We start from the raw sequence: 15,035 nt of genomic DNA, 5'->3' as shown, positions 1-15,035 counted from the left end.
CACCTGTATAAGATAGTCAGCAATGTATTCAGGTTTCAAACAGTTCACTCCTTGGGCTGCAGCATCCACAACACTAACTCTGGAATCATCTGGTTTCAGTTTACTGAAGTCAGCAAAAAGGTGAGTAGCTTCTTTAAACAAAGCTGAAGAATGACCTGGAAACACCTGCAGAATTAAACAAAGCCCCAATTTATTTTGGGGGGGGGGGGCTATTGCCTGGTAAACTCATATACACCGACTTTATTCATTTTGATAAGTAGCAGGACATCAGGAAATCAGAGACCCATTACCACACAACTTTTCAGTGAGTGACAACCACCCTTGAAAACAGAAATAAAATCCCTCAGTACCTGAAAACAAATCTATAGTAAATATACTTGATATACAAGACCCCACACACCTTTGCACCGCCTGACTGAAGAAGACGCTTGAACCCTGCTTCCTTGGCTTTGTCAACATTCAAAATCACTTTCCAGCCACTGAATGCCCCCTGGATACAAAAAATCAGTTTTTAAAAAGTCACTGACATGAAAAACAGAATGGCTCACCAACACCCCACCCAAGGACCACCTGCACACCACTGGGGATGATTTTTTTTTTTTTTACATCAGCATAAGAACTAGGGGTGCACTGATAGAGATTTTTGGGACTGATACCAATATCTGATTTTTAAGGAGGTGTATTGACTGATAAACCAATCCAATTTCTGATATACTATGGAGAGCTGCCTCCAGCTGGTAAGTCCATTGTGGTGAAAGGGGCGGGGGGGGGCAGATCAACCCCTCCTGCAATGAGGGCAGGGGCAGGACCCAGGGCCCCACAACTCCCATGAGCTCACCTCTATACTCCCTCCACAAGCCCTTTCTCTCTCCTCCCCTTCCACCACAATAGACTTACCAGCTGGAGGCAGCTCTCCACACTGCTGAGCTGTGGTCCTCTCTGCCCGAGTGCTGCACTGAGGCTGCGTGCATGCACTGGCATTTAAACTGGCCAAATTATCGGCCCCATCAGGACAATTTGATGCAGCCAATTTTTTTTATACTGGTACCGATCTGATATCGGACCAATGTATCAGTGGTGCACCTCTAAAAAACGCATTACATGCAATCTAAGGCTAGCCCCAGCCCCACAGGGATCAACATCTCAACTTCATGGTGAGAACAAAACTGACAGACTGCAAATGTACTTTGGCAACACATTTTCTAGTATCTCTCAAGACGGCTAGCTAGCTACCAGTGCAAAATGAGGGTTATGAGAATTTTTTTTTTCATGCATATATATGTTAATATTGACATGCATATCAAGTACAGCCCTTATATGCCTGGTAAGATGCTAATATACATATTCCTAGTCAGGGGACCTGTTGCAAAATTCCTATTTTACAGTAAAGATTGTTCAGCCTTCAGTAATGCCTACTGTGTTTGATAACTAAAAAATTCAAAAGTACTTAAGTACCATTTTCAAATGTGATTCAGACACTGGAGGGTTAAATCTCATTGAAAGTCAATGGTAATTAAGCTCCTAAAACATTCAAAGGTCTTGAAATTTTTACTGTAAAATAAACATATATCTGTTGATCCAGATGTCTGAACAGTAGAAGCAAATGTTAAGCATAAAAATGTTTCTTTATATCAAGTTAATGATTTTAGTAATGTTAAACAATGATAATTGCTTCTTTGATTTTTAAGTAACAGAATTCCAGTTTACAAAACAGTTCATAAGTGAGCTATCATAGTAACCTGTACCAACAAGCACCAAGACAATCTTCAACTATAAAGTTTGACAATCAAAGATTTTAGGCCGAAAAGTTTGAACGGGGAGAAATCCAGCTATGACATTTTGTTTTTAGATAAATTAGCCCTCCCACTGGTATCCAAGATACTTGGAGCCCATCCTATTACAGCACTCCACGCCCTGCACCAATTAGGTATACTACATCTGTATCAAAATACCTCAGTGATGCCAGTTTCTTGCTTCCTTTTATGGATGTTTTCCCTCCATCTCATAGCTGCAAGTGCTAATTTTTTCTGGTTTATGTTGATTCCAGGTAAAACATTGAGTATGGAGTTGCTTCCCCATTCATAATCTTCCTCCTAAAGCAATTGTAGATGCAGATTACAAAGGAACCTCACCAATTACAATGGTGGGAACAGGTCTGGCCCACAATTTTTGGGGCCCCCTGCAAGATACAGTTTTGGGGCCCCCCGATCCATCAAAAAAATCAAAATTGTGGTTCATTGCAATATAAACTCACTGAAATTAAATAGGGCTCAGCTGGAGGGGGGGGGAGGCGGGGGGGAGGAGGAATGACACCTGGGTTGCTTCCCCAGGGCTGGGGCAGCAGCAGAGCCAGGAACTCCCCTGCTTGGCCAAGAAGTGGCTCCCTGCCTGCATCAAGCCCTTTAAACATTGCGCAGGGGGCAAGCAGGGCACAGCCTCTTGGCTGCAGGGCCCTCTGTGGCCACAGGTTTCACAGGATAGGAAGGGCTGGTCCTGAGTGGGAAACTGAAAAATGGAATAGGATGTTCCCATCTATGCTAGCTCTAGGTATCCATTAGCAGTTTTAGTTATTGAGACAGTGACTCTAGTTAAACATCTTTAATTTTTCCTATGTATATAGTGCCTCTCCCACCAATTTTAACTAGATTCATTAAGTCATCTTGCATACCGCTATATTTTTTCTGGTTAAAACCAATAAATGTAGCTATTCAGAAGCAGAGTATGAGACTGCATTTTTTCAAGTCCTTCCTCTAATTTCTATTTTCATACACAAAAACACAAATTCTTGCTCGTAATAGACACAGATTTCTGCAAAGCACCTAAGCACTATTCAAATATTACATAACAATTTCAGGGTGTTACTGCAAATGCCAATGTAGTATACACAGGAATACCCATCTATAGCAAATATACTTTATATGAAAAACAAAAAGACAAAAGAGGGAGCTTGGTTGTTTAAACAGCTATATTCGTAAACTAATTCCTGATCTATCCCCTGGTTTTTAATTGTTTATTGTGCAGTCAACATCTTGTATAGACACGGCCTAAGATAACCAATTAAAAAACAAGTGATAGATTGTTACTGTGCAGTCAGTTAGTACTTGTGTATACTGCGGAGTTACTGCACAGCAACACTACTGAACAGCTTTTAGATGACACTGTGTGTGCAGTAGCTCATTATTACTATGCAGTCAGCGTCTCATGTAGACGCAGCCTTAATTTACCAAAATCATTCAAGAATCAATTTTCAACAGGAAGAAGCGACTATGGGTTTATCCCATAGCTACACACTTCAGAAAACTGATTTTCAGAAAAGGTGTGCATTCAGCAGTTCCCAAAATGAAGCCCCTTTCACGTCAACAATTGGGCCCCCAAAAATCACCAGTATGTTTTGAGAATCTAGTCCTTACGTTCTTGTTACTACCTGTTGAGGGGGTTTCAAAAGCACTGAAAAAAAATCAAAATACCAAAAACAACTTTAAGATGCTGATATCTTAATAATAAAGTTACATGCCTGTACAAAGCACCTGGCTGCTCTGCATGCTTCTAGGTAAGAACGGTGAAGGACCCACTTCCCAGCTGCCATTGAGGCCAAGAACTTTTCGTTTCGAAGAGGATGTCCCACAACAGTGTGTGTACAACTTGGATCAAAACACTGCTTCTCCAGTACTATCCCACCTTGAAACACAGGAATGAGTTTAATTTGGGTTAGTTCAAGTAAAGTGCACTGCAGAGAGGATAAGTGAAAGAATGAAGAAATGTGCAATATAAACATGTGTTACATTTCTATTATTAAGCTACAATTCTATCCATTTAGAAACCTGTGTTGTTGCTATAACATACCTGGAAACCAGAAGAGGAGGAAGTAACTAGTGGAAAATAGACACACAAAGCCACTTTAACATAAGCAAGCTTGTGGTTGTAGCAGGGAAGATTTAAAGGGAAGGAGAAATACCAGTGGTGCATAGGCAGGCACAACTCTAAGGACAAAGAGGAAACTCCACAGACAAATTTCCAGGAGACAGAAAAATGAGCTTTGTCATTTTGTAACAAGACTGTTCCTTCAAAAAGTGAGGGACCATCATGAATCTTGAGACTACCAAATTTGACACCTCATAGTAAATCAGTGAAATAGCAAGAGGCCCCCCTCTGGCCCAAAGACCCATAAACAATTTAAGTTTCAGAGTCATTTGGTACCTAGTTCTTCAATCAGATGACAGTAGTCAAATCGCTCTTGAGGATTAAGAGAAGACAGCTGGAATTTACGCTGCTTTTCTGGTTCTTCATCAACCTCATCTGCTATAACAACCTAGAATACAACAAAAGTTTAGGGAAGAGTAGGGTAGAAAAATTAAAACTGATACTCAAGCTATTTCTCTACTTAGCATCTGAGATAGTTATTACTACATTAAGTTGTCTTTAAGCTATGCAGTTTGAGAAGGAAAGATCAGCGCCACCAGTTAGAGAACAAAGAAGGCCTGGCTTTCTACTAGCAGATTACTCCCAAACTGAGAAATTTTCTAATATGCACAGTAAAATTTGCACTTAACATCCTCTGGTTTTACCCGCCTCCTGGGTATTCTGTTATCTGTTATGTCTTCAATTATAATTGATTGAACAGCAAGCCAGATATAGAAAAAATCACTGGACACAGTTGTTGCCCTGCTTCCCCTCATCCAAGCCTTCTGCAATGGAAAACTAACAGCAGCAAAACCCCAAGATGAGGCTTCTCATAATTATTCCCAAGTAAAAAAAATTCCCAAATAAAACTACTGAAGTTACCATGTGCTTTGTGCCGTGCTGCCAAAAACAGCACCCAGCAAAGCTTACCCATCTTATTTGTGGTGTTGGGTGAAAAGTGCAGTAACATAACTAGGGTGCTATCTTGCACACCACATTGTAGACATAGCATTTCAGTTTAGGAATCCAACAGCTTGTATGATGGGCTCTGCTCTTTTCCATGGGGCATTTACTTGCATGCCACTTAAGTGGAATCTAGTTTTAGATGCTACTTTGGCTTTACTCCTGGGTACTTAAAAAACAGACCAAGTGGTCCATGCTCATGTGTGTCCTGGGCTTTGTGCTGAACAGTGACAGAACCTTCCTGAGACCTGTGAAATAGTGCATTACTGCTGGCATGTCCTTTGCCAAAAGTATCAGTTCATTTCTGTGCCAATGAAAGGGTAAGCTGGCTGCAGTGGTCCAAAGCCAACCCACTCTTCTTAGCTCATTACCCCATCTGCACTCTGCCAGGGGATGGATGTGCCAAAGACAAGGGAGCAGTCCTTCCTGGTGCTTTTGGGAGTCTGGGACTGAAGGGTAAAGTTTAGAGCACCAGGCAAAAATGCTAAATGCCTCTGCCCAGCACAATGTGGTCATATAGGAGATGGAGTTTAAATGTACACCTTCAGACCCAGGACTGCTGCTTGTGATGAGGTGGTATGAACACCAGGCAATAGCAAGGACAAGGGAAAGTGCACACCAGTTGACTCAGCAGCTCAGTAGTTTTTCCTCTGTGCTCTAGTTTGCAGGAAGATTTTTCTGCTGCCAGGAATCGGATCAAATTCAGTTTTCTAGGATAGAAACGACTCAATGACTGACAGATTTGATCTTTTCTCAAAGTGCAAAATACAGCTGGGAAACCCTGTCAGAATGGCAAGCCTGCCCATTCCAAGCAAGACTCATTCACTAATGTGAGGAAGTATACCACTAAACCTTGTATCCTTCCATTGCTTGGGCTTTTCAGCCAAATCAAAAGCAAGATTAGTTTCTCATAGTCCTCTGTGCACTTTTAAAACAGATTCTTGGTAGTGACAGATCCACAGTTTGTATTTCAGCGCTACTACAACACAGTGTCAAAATGATTACTAGAAACCACTCTTTCCTCACTATCCCAAAGTTATTAAAGAGGCTGTAAGCATGCTCAGCCATTCCTCCCTCCCCTAGCTCCCCCAAAAACTACTGGTTAACAGGACAACAAAGTAAACCGGCATGATATTTTCTTTCCTTAAAAGGAACATCTGGTCAGAGTCTCTTGGAAAAGTAAAAGACTGAGAACTTAAGTTATGCACAGAAATGAACGATATATAAATTTAAACTGATCAATACATTTACTAGATTTACCTGAATCCAAGACAAGCTTCCCACCCTCTTTGACATGAAGGGTAAAGCCCTAAAAGCCCCTTGTCTTGGATTTGAGCGTAAGACCAGGGGGCAAGCAACTTTTGCAGCTTAGACTCTGGCCCTGACCCAAGATCGGAGTCAGAGCTGCTGCTGCCTACCCCACACCTACCTTTGCCCCGCTGCCTGTCCCCCAGTCCCCCAGCACCACTTACCCTCTGGCTCCAACTCAACTCTGGCCCCACTCCAGCCCAGTTCATGGAGCACATAGTTGCTCCAGCCCAGCCTGGCCATGCAGTAGCAGCAGAAGGAGCAGCTCTGGCCCTAGGTCCAAGGCCCAATCAGAGCTGCCATGGCTGCAATGGCTGCTGCAGGGCCACCTGGGGCTGGAACAACCCTGTGCAGTGGCTGGGGGAGGGGGCAGGCATTGTGTGGAGAAGTGGACAGCAGGAGGCAAGGGACCAGGGTCAGACCACTTCAACCACACCCCTTCCCCGTGCTTTCCTTGCTTCAGCAGCTGGGGGAAGGGAGGCATGAATTTAAGATGACCCTCTAATAATTTGATTCTATATATGGAAAAATGATAACAAATGCATGTATTTTCCATGTGTAAAATCCAATTACAGAGGTGGGGAGGTCCATCTTAAATTCATGGCGGTCTTGGACTGGGGAAAACATGGTACAATCAACTTGTAATTTCAAATACATTTTAGCATTGCACTGAGACCTTTGTGCACTCCACCCCTGGGCTCAGTTGGCCAACACTGTATTTTCTGTAACCTAATTGCATTCCCCTCCTCACCCCTATCCTTCTTAAGTTAGTCCCTCGCTCGGGCACTCTGTATTTCCCTACTGGCTTTGTCATCTTTTTGGTTCATGACTCTTAATATTCACTAACAGACTAAATTTTATTAACACCGAGACCTTCCTGCACAGTACAAATGTAATCAGATCAGTAAAACAGGCAAATTGAAGTATGACAAACCTCTTCTTTGGGCTGTGGAGCCACAGGAGGGTTAGCTAGTGGGAAGGCAATGCTTGGGGCTTGTGGTGTGGGGATCAAATGATCGTCTTGTACAGGGGTTTCTGGAGTTCTGACCCCTGGGCTCCTTGAGGCCTCAGTTACACCAGCACCCTCAACATCACGGACAGCTGTAAATAATAAATCATTGCTGATTGATTCACTTTGATTAAATACAAATCTGGTTGAAACTGTAAAAAGTATTCAGCCTAAAACAAACGCCACCAGGACATTGTATTATTCTTTCGCAAAGCACCTTGTAAGATGCTGCAGTCTCATGTTTTGACTATTTTATCTAGAGACTCCTCCATTTCTTAAGTAAACAGATGCCTTGAGCTAATTCAATACAAGACACTAACTTCACAAAGAGGGTGGTTAAATCATGGCAATTTCCTCATGAAAGACAGGATCAAAGGGACCCCTTCTCCAGGTTGGCTGCTGCTTCAGGTAAACAAGAAAACAAAACAAAACAAAATCTGTTAAGGGATGGTTGGAAGTAGTAGTCCAAGCAGTCGGTGGGAAGACAAGAGAAACAGAGATGACTTAAGTGTTCTTGTTCCCCACTCCTACACCTAAATGAAGGGCTTGCTAGGAGGGATTGCTCATGAGAACAGGGAAAATAAAGTATAGCAACTTGACTGCACCCTGGTCCACTGATGTCCCTTATAGTTTGGATGCAGGTAGTGAGTTTCATGGGAATGGGTGATCTTTCTCTTACACCTCCCTTCTCACTGATGTTGGGGATGTACTTCAGCAGCTATTGAAAGGCAAGCTCCTGCAGCTGTTACCTGCATATTCAAAGGCTCTAACTGGGCCCCATGGAGTTACTTGCTTCAGTAAAATACTTCCTAACATAAATGACGGTTTGGAAATTGGGCATAAAGTAGCAGCAGTGCAACTGCCACGTTGCTTACTGATGTCAAACTTGCAGGAAAGCTCCTCTGGGAGAACAGCAAAGGGAGGAGAGTACACAAGATGTTATTTACATTTTTAAAGAAAACCATCCTTAACTCATTTCTAAAAAGGAAAAGAGCAGTTCTGCTCAACAAAAAAGACACCCTTATGTTTTAAAGTACAAAAGGTCCACCTAGAAATACTGCTTTCCTTTGCTTCTAGAGATTATATACATTTTGACTGAATGACACAGTCCAACTGTATCTCTCATCTTACTTGAATCAGCAGTTTCCGTTTCAGTTAAGGGCTTCCTGACAAGGGGCTCATCCGTGTTATTTACGTTAGTCTGAATTTGTTCAGAGCACTGGGAAGGACTGTTGGGCCACTGCAAATTGCTGACAAGCCTTGCTCTCTCCTCTCTTGCAGTGGGGTCATCCCAGATAATCTGTTCATTTTGTGATGGCTCTGTATTCATGTCCATCACTGCTTGCCGGGATTGCCTGAGAAGCGAAAAAAATATCACACAAAATCTCCTTAAAAAAAATACATTTGCAATTCCCCAAAACAGAAACATGCTTATGCTCGCACTAGCAATGCAACCCTCTGATCTCTACAGAAAACAAAAAGGGTTCAGCATAAAAATAAATCATACGGCCATTTGAGCAGTCAGGCACAACAGGAGAAAGTTAGCCAAAGTGAATTGCAAGGGATATTTTTATTCTGGACCATACTAGTAAGATGTTCCATGATCTTATATTTTATTATATCTGTTATCTTGCAGTAAATTTGAAAATTGAAAAAGGAGCCATGTTGCAAACAGTATTCAGTTTTTGAGGTGCAGTAATAAAAACTAGAAAATCAGACCCTTATTCATCAACTTCCTACACCTAGGTTTGTTATGAAGAGCTTCTCAAATTCAAAAGAAAAACGCAGAAGTGTTTTGCAGGAATAACTAATTGTTAAATACTGGATTATTTTTCCCACAATATAAAGAGAGGTAACGTTTTCTTCAGAATTTGAGAGAGAGACCAGCTAATCCAGGAAGTGCATATTTCTTGCTCTAAACTAGGCTATGACAGATTATCATGGGAAAGTATTTGCTCCGTATTCTTATTACAAATTAAGAAGAAACCTTAAGGAAAACTCATCCACCCTGACTAAATAAAACAGATTCTAAACTGCAAGAAAAATAGATGTAAGTCGCAAAAGGCAAGTGTCAGTTTAAAAAAAATTATGTTAGATGTACTTTAGGTATTGCTACATTACGAAACATTTGTAGCTACAATATGGCAGCTAGGATTTGAAAGATTATCAGATGTACTTTATTTCATTTGCAATCCACATTTTTAAGACTATTAAACTAAAGAAAAGCAGGACAAAATACCTGAGAGCTTCCAAAACTCTACTACGGCCATTACGCATAGATCGTGTGCTATCAGGTGTGCTAGGAGAATTGTCAAAACTGTTCCTGGACAGGGATCCTCTTTGTCCTTGTGGTTTCACTATCGACGTGGCAGACATGATTTCCTGTAGTTGTTTTTGAAAGTTCTCTCTCATTTCCAGTGTCTGGGTTAAAACTTGAAAGGAAAGAAAATCCCCAAAAGAGTGAGGCTGTTTCATTTTAAATTTTCAGAATATCACAGGCATTTATAGCCACACGATTCACTTTCAAAACAAAGAAACATATATTTTCATATAAAGTTGTAATTGTAAGCCCTGCTTTATCGGTATTCTCCCTGCTAGCATTCAAAAATCTCTCAAACATCTTTGAGACTAAAGAAGTTATTTTTAAACATGTCTAAATAGCAGGCTAATGATTCACAAGAGGTGGTCAAACTTCTCTTACGGACTGTCAGAGGCCTTGTCTATGCTTACCTGCCTCTGTCAGCAGATAACAGCTGCCACCACCCAGCTGCCAGAGCGTACGCACATATACTCTTCTAACAGCTTCATTGCAGCAATTATGCCAAGTGCATCTTCAGAAGGTACCAATTTCCAAATGGACCACTAGAGCCAACACAGAGCATGGAAAAGTCCACAAGCATATTCTGCTGGCTGCTGAATGGTTGCAGAAGCCTAACTCTTTTTTGAACAGTTAATACAACTCTATGACATAAAGGAGGGTTTTACTGGCAACACTGTTTAGTGTGGACTAAGTAAAAATGTCTTTAAAGCAGGGGAAAAAAAGGACCTTTTCTCAAACTTGGCACTCATGAATAATTACCAGCCAGTACATTTTAAGGAGGGTTGGTCTGCTACACTTTAAGCTAAGGTGAAATATGACACTCAATCCTCCAGTCTGTAAAAATCAAAAGGTTACCTGAAATGCTAAAGAGGTTTATATTTACAGTTATAGTTTTATAGCACTTTGAAAAAATGCAGAATATTCAAGTTACCTCCTTTAGGTTCATTTGCTGCTATTTGCTCTTCCTCTTCCATGAATACTTCTTTTGTCTGGTCAGCAGTTTCATTTCCTGAGTTATTTTCATCCAACAAAACATCCTAACAATAAGGGAATTTAGAGCTTAGAGACCTCATTCCCAAACTGAGAGACTTTTAACAAAATTTCAGGAGTGGTAAGCCATGGCAGACATACGACATAAAGCTCCAGTCTTACAACACCTGAAGAGCTAAATGATTCTGCTGCTGTGATGGCCAGACTGAAGTCAACATCCTTTTAAACTGAATAGAGAAATTAAATCAATGACTCTAGCAGGGACAAGTTACATTTTACAGTATACCTCGTTTTCCTTTCCCGTTTTTCCAGTTGATGAAAACCGACCAGAGGAGAGTCTGTCATCTTGTACCGCACTGATATCCAGGCTCATTTTGGGATTATAGGTGTGAGGAAACAGGGATTCAGGAAGCCGTTTATTTTCCTGTGCGCTCTGCAATAAAGTTTATAATGCAAGAAGGTTATAAGAAACAGGAGAAGGAAAGGAAGGAATGACACAAGCTAACGTGTTGTAAAATCTAAACATAGACTAGTTTAAACAAAAACGGAATTGGAAAATGCACTTAAAGTTCTCATTATAATTAGCACATTTTTCAACCCAAGTTCTGTTTTTCTTAACTGTTTCTTCATCTTAGAACTAAAATTTACTTTTTACGTCAAATATATAAGTAAGCCAAAGTTACTATTCAGCCATCACCAACATTACTTCTAAATGAAGCCATGTAAGTGTTAGTTATGAAGGGCAAATGTATGAAGAAATTATCAATTCTAGTAATTTATAAGGTGATGACACATCAACGGAAATTACTTCCAAGATTTAGAAGTCTGAATCCTGTGAATTCAGAGCAGCATGTGTAAAAGCATGGACTATTGTGATCTTCCATTGATCTTTGATGAGCTGTAAGTAAGCAAAGTATACCGGACCTTAAATCTCCATTTCCCCCCATACCTCTAAAAGCCAATGCTCTGAAACAATGTGTATGCCCTTTTCTTTAACAGACTTGTACTCCTTGTTGCTGTCATTTTGTCGCCCCTGGTAGATGAAGTGAGTTACTGTTTCATCAAAGCACCACCTAGAACAAATATCGATAAAACATAAGCTGAAGATAACAACTCCCATTAAACAGTAAAATAACCGCATCCTTCAGCTTCAGTCCTAACATACCAAGACACCCTACATTTACTCTGCAAAACTAACAGTTACAAAAGTTGACTATGTAGTTGCTCCTGCAAAGTCACCATCATCCAACACAAGACTTGATTGCAAATTGTGTAGTATATTTCAATAATTATTTTAATATTAAATTTAATGTTGATTTTTTTCCCCCATATTAGATGGGTTTGTATTTATATAGGAAAGCAGTGTTCTGCATTTTATAAAGGGAGACTGAAATAGCTCATCACCAGTATTCAAATACCTTCTAGTAATACAGGGGTGGGCAAAATGAGAACTGTGGGCCAGATGCAGCCTGCCAGGCCATTCTATCTGGCATGCAGGGCCCTTAAAAAATTTAGAAAAGAAATATTTATCTGCCTCTGGCTGCCTGTTTAGTTAAAGCTTGTTCGAGAGGCTTTAGTTAAAGCAGCCCCACCGCCATTTTGAAGAGCGAGATGCTGAATAGATGCGACACTGCAGGTGCTTTACCTAGAGCGGCTCTTCCACCCCACACGTGTATAGATGCCTAAAGGTCTGTGCTTCCTGAGTTCTTATGGTCAGAAGTTTAGGGTCAAACCCTACTTTGATATAATGGAATACACATAAACTGAAGTCAATTCAGGTTATATGTATCCAAACCTTTTATATTTTGCATACTTTTCCAAGGATATATGTTTCATTAAAACAAAAAAAGAACAAAACCACAAAAAAAAAAAATCACAATTATTTTCAGCTAAATCAAGACAGTACAAAATTTCAGAAAAGAACCAATCTAAACCTTTTTTCATTTTATGAAACATTGAGCAAATTTCAAGAATATTGTAGAAGTAACTGAAAAATTAAATAATTTGAAAGAATGAGGATCTCTGTTTCTGGAGCTAGAAGAGGATCAAATCAGAGATCTAATGGGAATAGTTGAAGCTACACCTCTGCTACAATACACTGTAAGCCTTAAATAGGATTTCTGATCCTCCAACTCAAAAGACAACAGGCCTGTATTGTTTGAACAAATTAAAATTTTCTGTTATCAATTCGCCCAAAGAAACATTTTTTGTTATTTCTACGCGGCTACCAGCTAATAGGTGGCAATATGTTCTCACACAGTGTCTACTGAGGTCAATGACAAAAAATTTCACAGGAAATCAACAGAAATAGCAGTGGGTCCCAAGCAAATGAAAAAAAAAAAATTAATGTCTTCTCTTATTTGTAACCTTTTTTTCTTTCACTATAGCTAGCTCCAGAGTTTGAAAGATTGAGTAAGGTATGCAATTCAGGGAAAAATTAAGTTGTTTTGGATTCAAGAAAGTTGCTTATAGCTGTGTTGGTCTAAGGACATACACAGACAATATTTTTGGGTAAATGTGGTATCTTTTATTAGACCAACTAAATAGTTGGAAAAATTGTCCTTTGCAAGCTTTTGGGCACCCTTCTTCAGGCATAGGGAAGTCTGCTGTTGTTTGTGTGCTCTCCTGGGTGGAATAAAAGCTTAAGCCAATATGCAAAATCTAGGTCTGACAAAATTCAAATGGGAGACAGGGAAGACCAGAGGAAACAGGATGTTAATAGGTGCAAGACAGTTTTTGGTGAGGGGGGGGCAGCAGAAGAGGGAAATGTTGACTGGCGATACTCATTTTACCAGCTACGTTTTAAAATCACCAGTCAACATTATGCAGTCCTCCCACCCACAACTGTCTCGCACAGATCAGTGCAGAGCTTAGTAATTGTCAACTTCAGTTCATACCTGTAATCTGCTCCAACAGAAGCTGCAATAGAATTCAGTTCACTCTGCTTCTTACTTAGTTTTTTACTAACACATATAACTACATCAGCCAGAGGTTTGGGTTCTTCTTCCTGTTCATACCCAGGGGGAAAATGCAAACAGTCTTATTTTGAAGATTTCTCATCCAGTATCCTTGTAATAAGGAAAGCAGATCATTTATCAGTAGTTTTGGATCTCTCTACTTTCCTAGTCTCCCCATTCAGAAGTGAGTACCATTACTGCTCCATGCGTCAGGAGTAAAGAATCAAACTTCACTCCAACATTTAAACAGAGGAACTGTCAAAACTAGTGCCACAAATACAGCTTACTAAAAAAGATCAAAAGAGAGGGCAAGGATGTATATGGAACAAAGGAATGACAACATACAAATTACCATTATTTTTCCCTTGCTCAACATCACTTGCCTCCAAGGGGCAAAAGGGAGATGCAAGACAAAAAGTACAATGGCTATTCAGAAAATAACAAATACTTTTTGTCTGAACTATAACATAGCTTAACTTGTGCTCACCCATTCCCATGACACCAGAAACTAAGAATTATCGAAGATGATGAATGCCAAATCCTTGAACTATGAGACATATACAGCCATGTATTTATATAATACACGACTCAACAATTGGTAAAATAGGACCACAGCAAAATAAACACCTTTAAATACTTTTTTCCTCTTTCAGAAGAAGCCAAAATACCTAGTGTCACTACTTTTAACTGACAAAAAAATGCAGATAAATCATATCAATTTCTCCCTGAACATATAGTGAACTCAGGTTATATTGCCACTGTAAGAAGAGTATAAATCAAGATGAATTATTCAGTAGTGAGTAATTATCACTCACTACTATGGGCAGAGGTAGAGGAGGGCCACTGGCAGGTAATCTGAACAATGGTGAATTAAAACACGGTGGCAGATTAACCGACGCTGACTGTATCAATGTAGTATCAAAGCACTTTGCACAACGCTGTCTATGGTCAAGCATCTAATAAACAAATAAGGAAATTGTGCTGTTGAGTTAAATTAAGCCTACTCCACCCCACCCTCCCTCTCTACCTTCCCAAAAAAACTCCAACCCACAATCTTACCACTTCTGTTTGTGCAGCCCTCAGTTGAGGGCTGGCAGTAAGAGCCGTTGTATAACGTGTACTGTTTGCCAGAGCCAGTTTCAAGTTCCTGCCAATGACTTCAGAGAGAGGAGTACTCTGTTTTCTATTTCTCTGGTCGAGACCCCCTGGAGTTTCCAAAGCTGCCAAGGCATCCTACCAAAATGTAAATTAATAACCAAATGACCATGAACTCTTTTCTCCAGGATCAGACTCTCACTGAATAGCAGGCTCCACAAACACAGACTACATATGAATAACCTACACCTTATTTTTACTACAGAAGCACCGAGTGATGCCAACTAATACTGGCATTTCCTTATGTCAGGAATCATAGACACATTAGCAGATACTCCTTCCTCCAAAAGATCTTAAAATATAAATATAAGCAAACATATCCATTTTCTGTTTGTAGTTCATCTAAGATAAAATGTGTCACCTTTACTTATTCTCTCTTATCTTTATCTTTGTGGTTATAAGCATAAAAAGGGCAATATCTACTATTATTTCA

At 40.2% G+C, this 15,035-nt stretch overlaps 1 protein-coding gene across 4 annotated transcripts in view; it reads right to left on the bottom strand.

The window, feature by feature from the left end:
* The window catches only part of TOPBP1 (DNA topoisomerase II binding protein 1), a 34,322-nt gene that overhangs the window by 798 nt on the left and 18,489 nt on the right, over window positions 1–15,035 (bottom strand). For all 4 annotated transcript variants that reach the window (XM_090046361.1, XM_090046363.1, XM_090046362.1 and 1 more), the window contains 13 exons: window positions 14,507–14,680; window positions 13,388–13,497; window positions 11,440–11,563; window positions 10,777–10,923; window positions 10,432–10,537; window positions 9,420–9,612; window positions 8,312–8,535; window positions 7,106–7,272; window positions 4,198–4,309; window positions 3,515–3,678; window positions 1,953–2,093; window positions 401–490; window positions 4–165 (listed from right to left, as the gene is read on the bottom strand). In XM_090046361.1, coding sequence (XP_089902487.1) covers window positions 4–165; window positions 401–490; window positions 1,953–2,093; window positions 3,515–3,678; window positions 4,198–4,309; window positions 7,106–7,272; window positions 8,312–8,535; window positions 9,420–9,612; window positions 10,432–10,537; window positions 10,777–10,923; window positions 11,440–11,563; window positions 13,388–13,497; window positions 14,507–14,680 — 1,914 coding nt within the window. The remainder of the gene's footprint in view (window positions 1–3; window positions 166–400; window positions 491–1,952; window positions 2,094–3,514; window positions 3,679–4,197; window positions 4,310–7,105; window positions 7,273–8,311; window positions 8,536–9,419; window positions 9,613–10,431; window positions 10,538–10,776; window positions 10,924–11,439; window positions 11,564–13,387; window positions 13,498–14,506; window positions 14,681–15,035) is intronic.

Source organism: Crocodylus siamensis, chromosome 5 (genome assembly GCF_052110815.1).
Source record: "Crocodylus siamensis isolate JL-2025a chromosome 5, ASM5211081v1, whole genome shotgun sequence".
Lineage (NCBI taxonomy): Eukaryota > Metazoa > Chordata > Crocodylia > Crocodylidae > Crocodylus > Crocodylus siamensis.
Note: the sequence above shows the minus strand (reverse complement) of the source record. Positions and strands in the feature narration are given on the sequence as shown.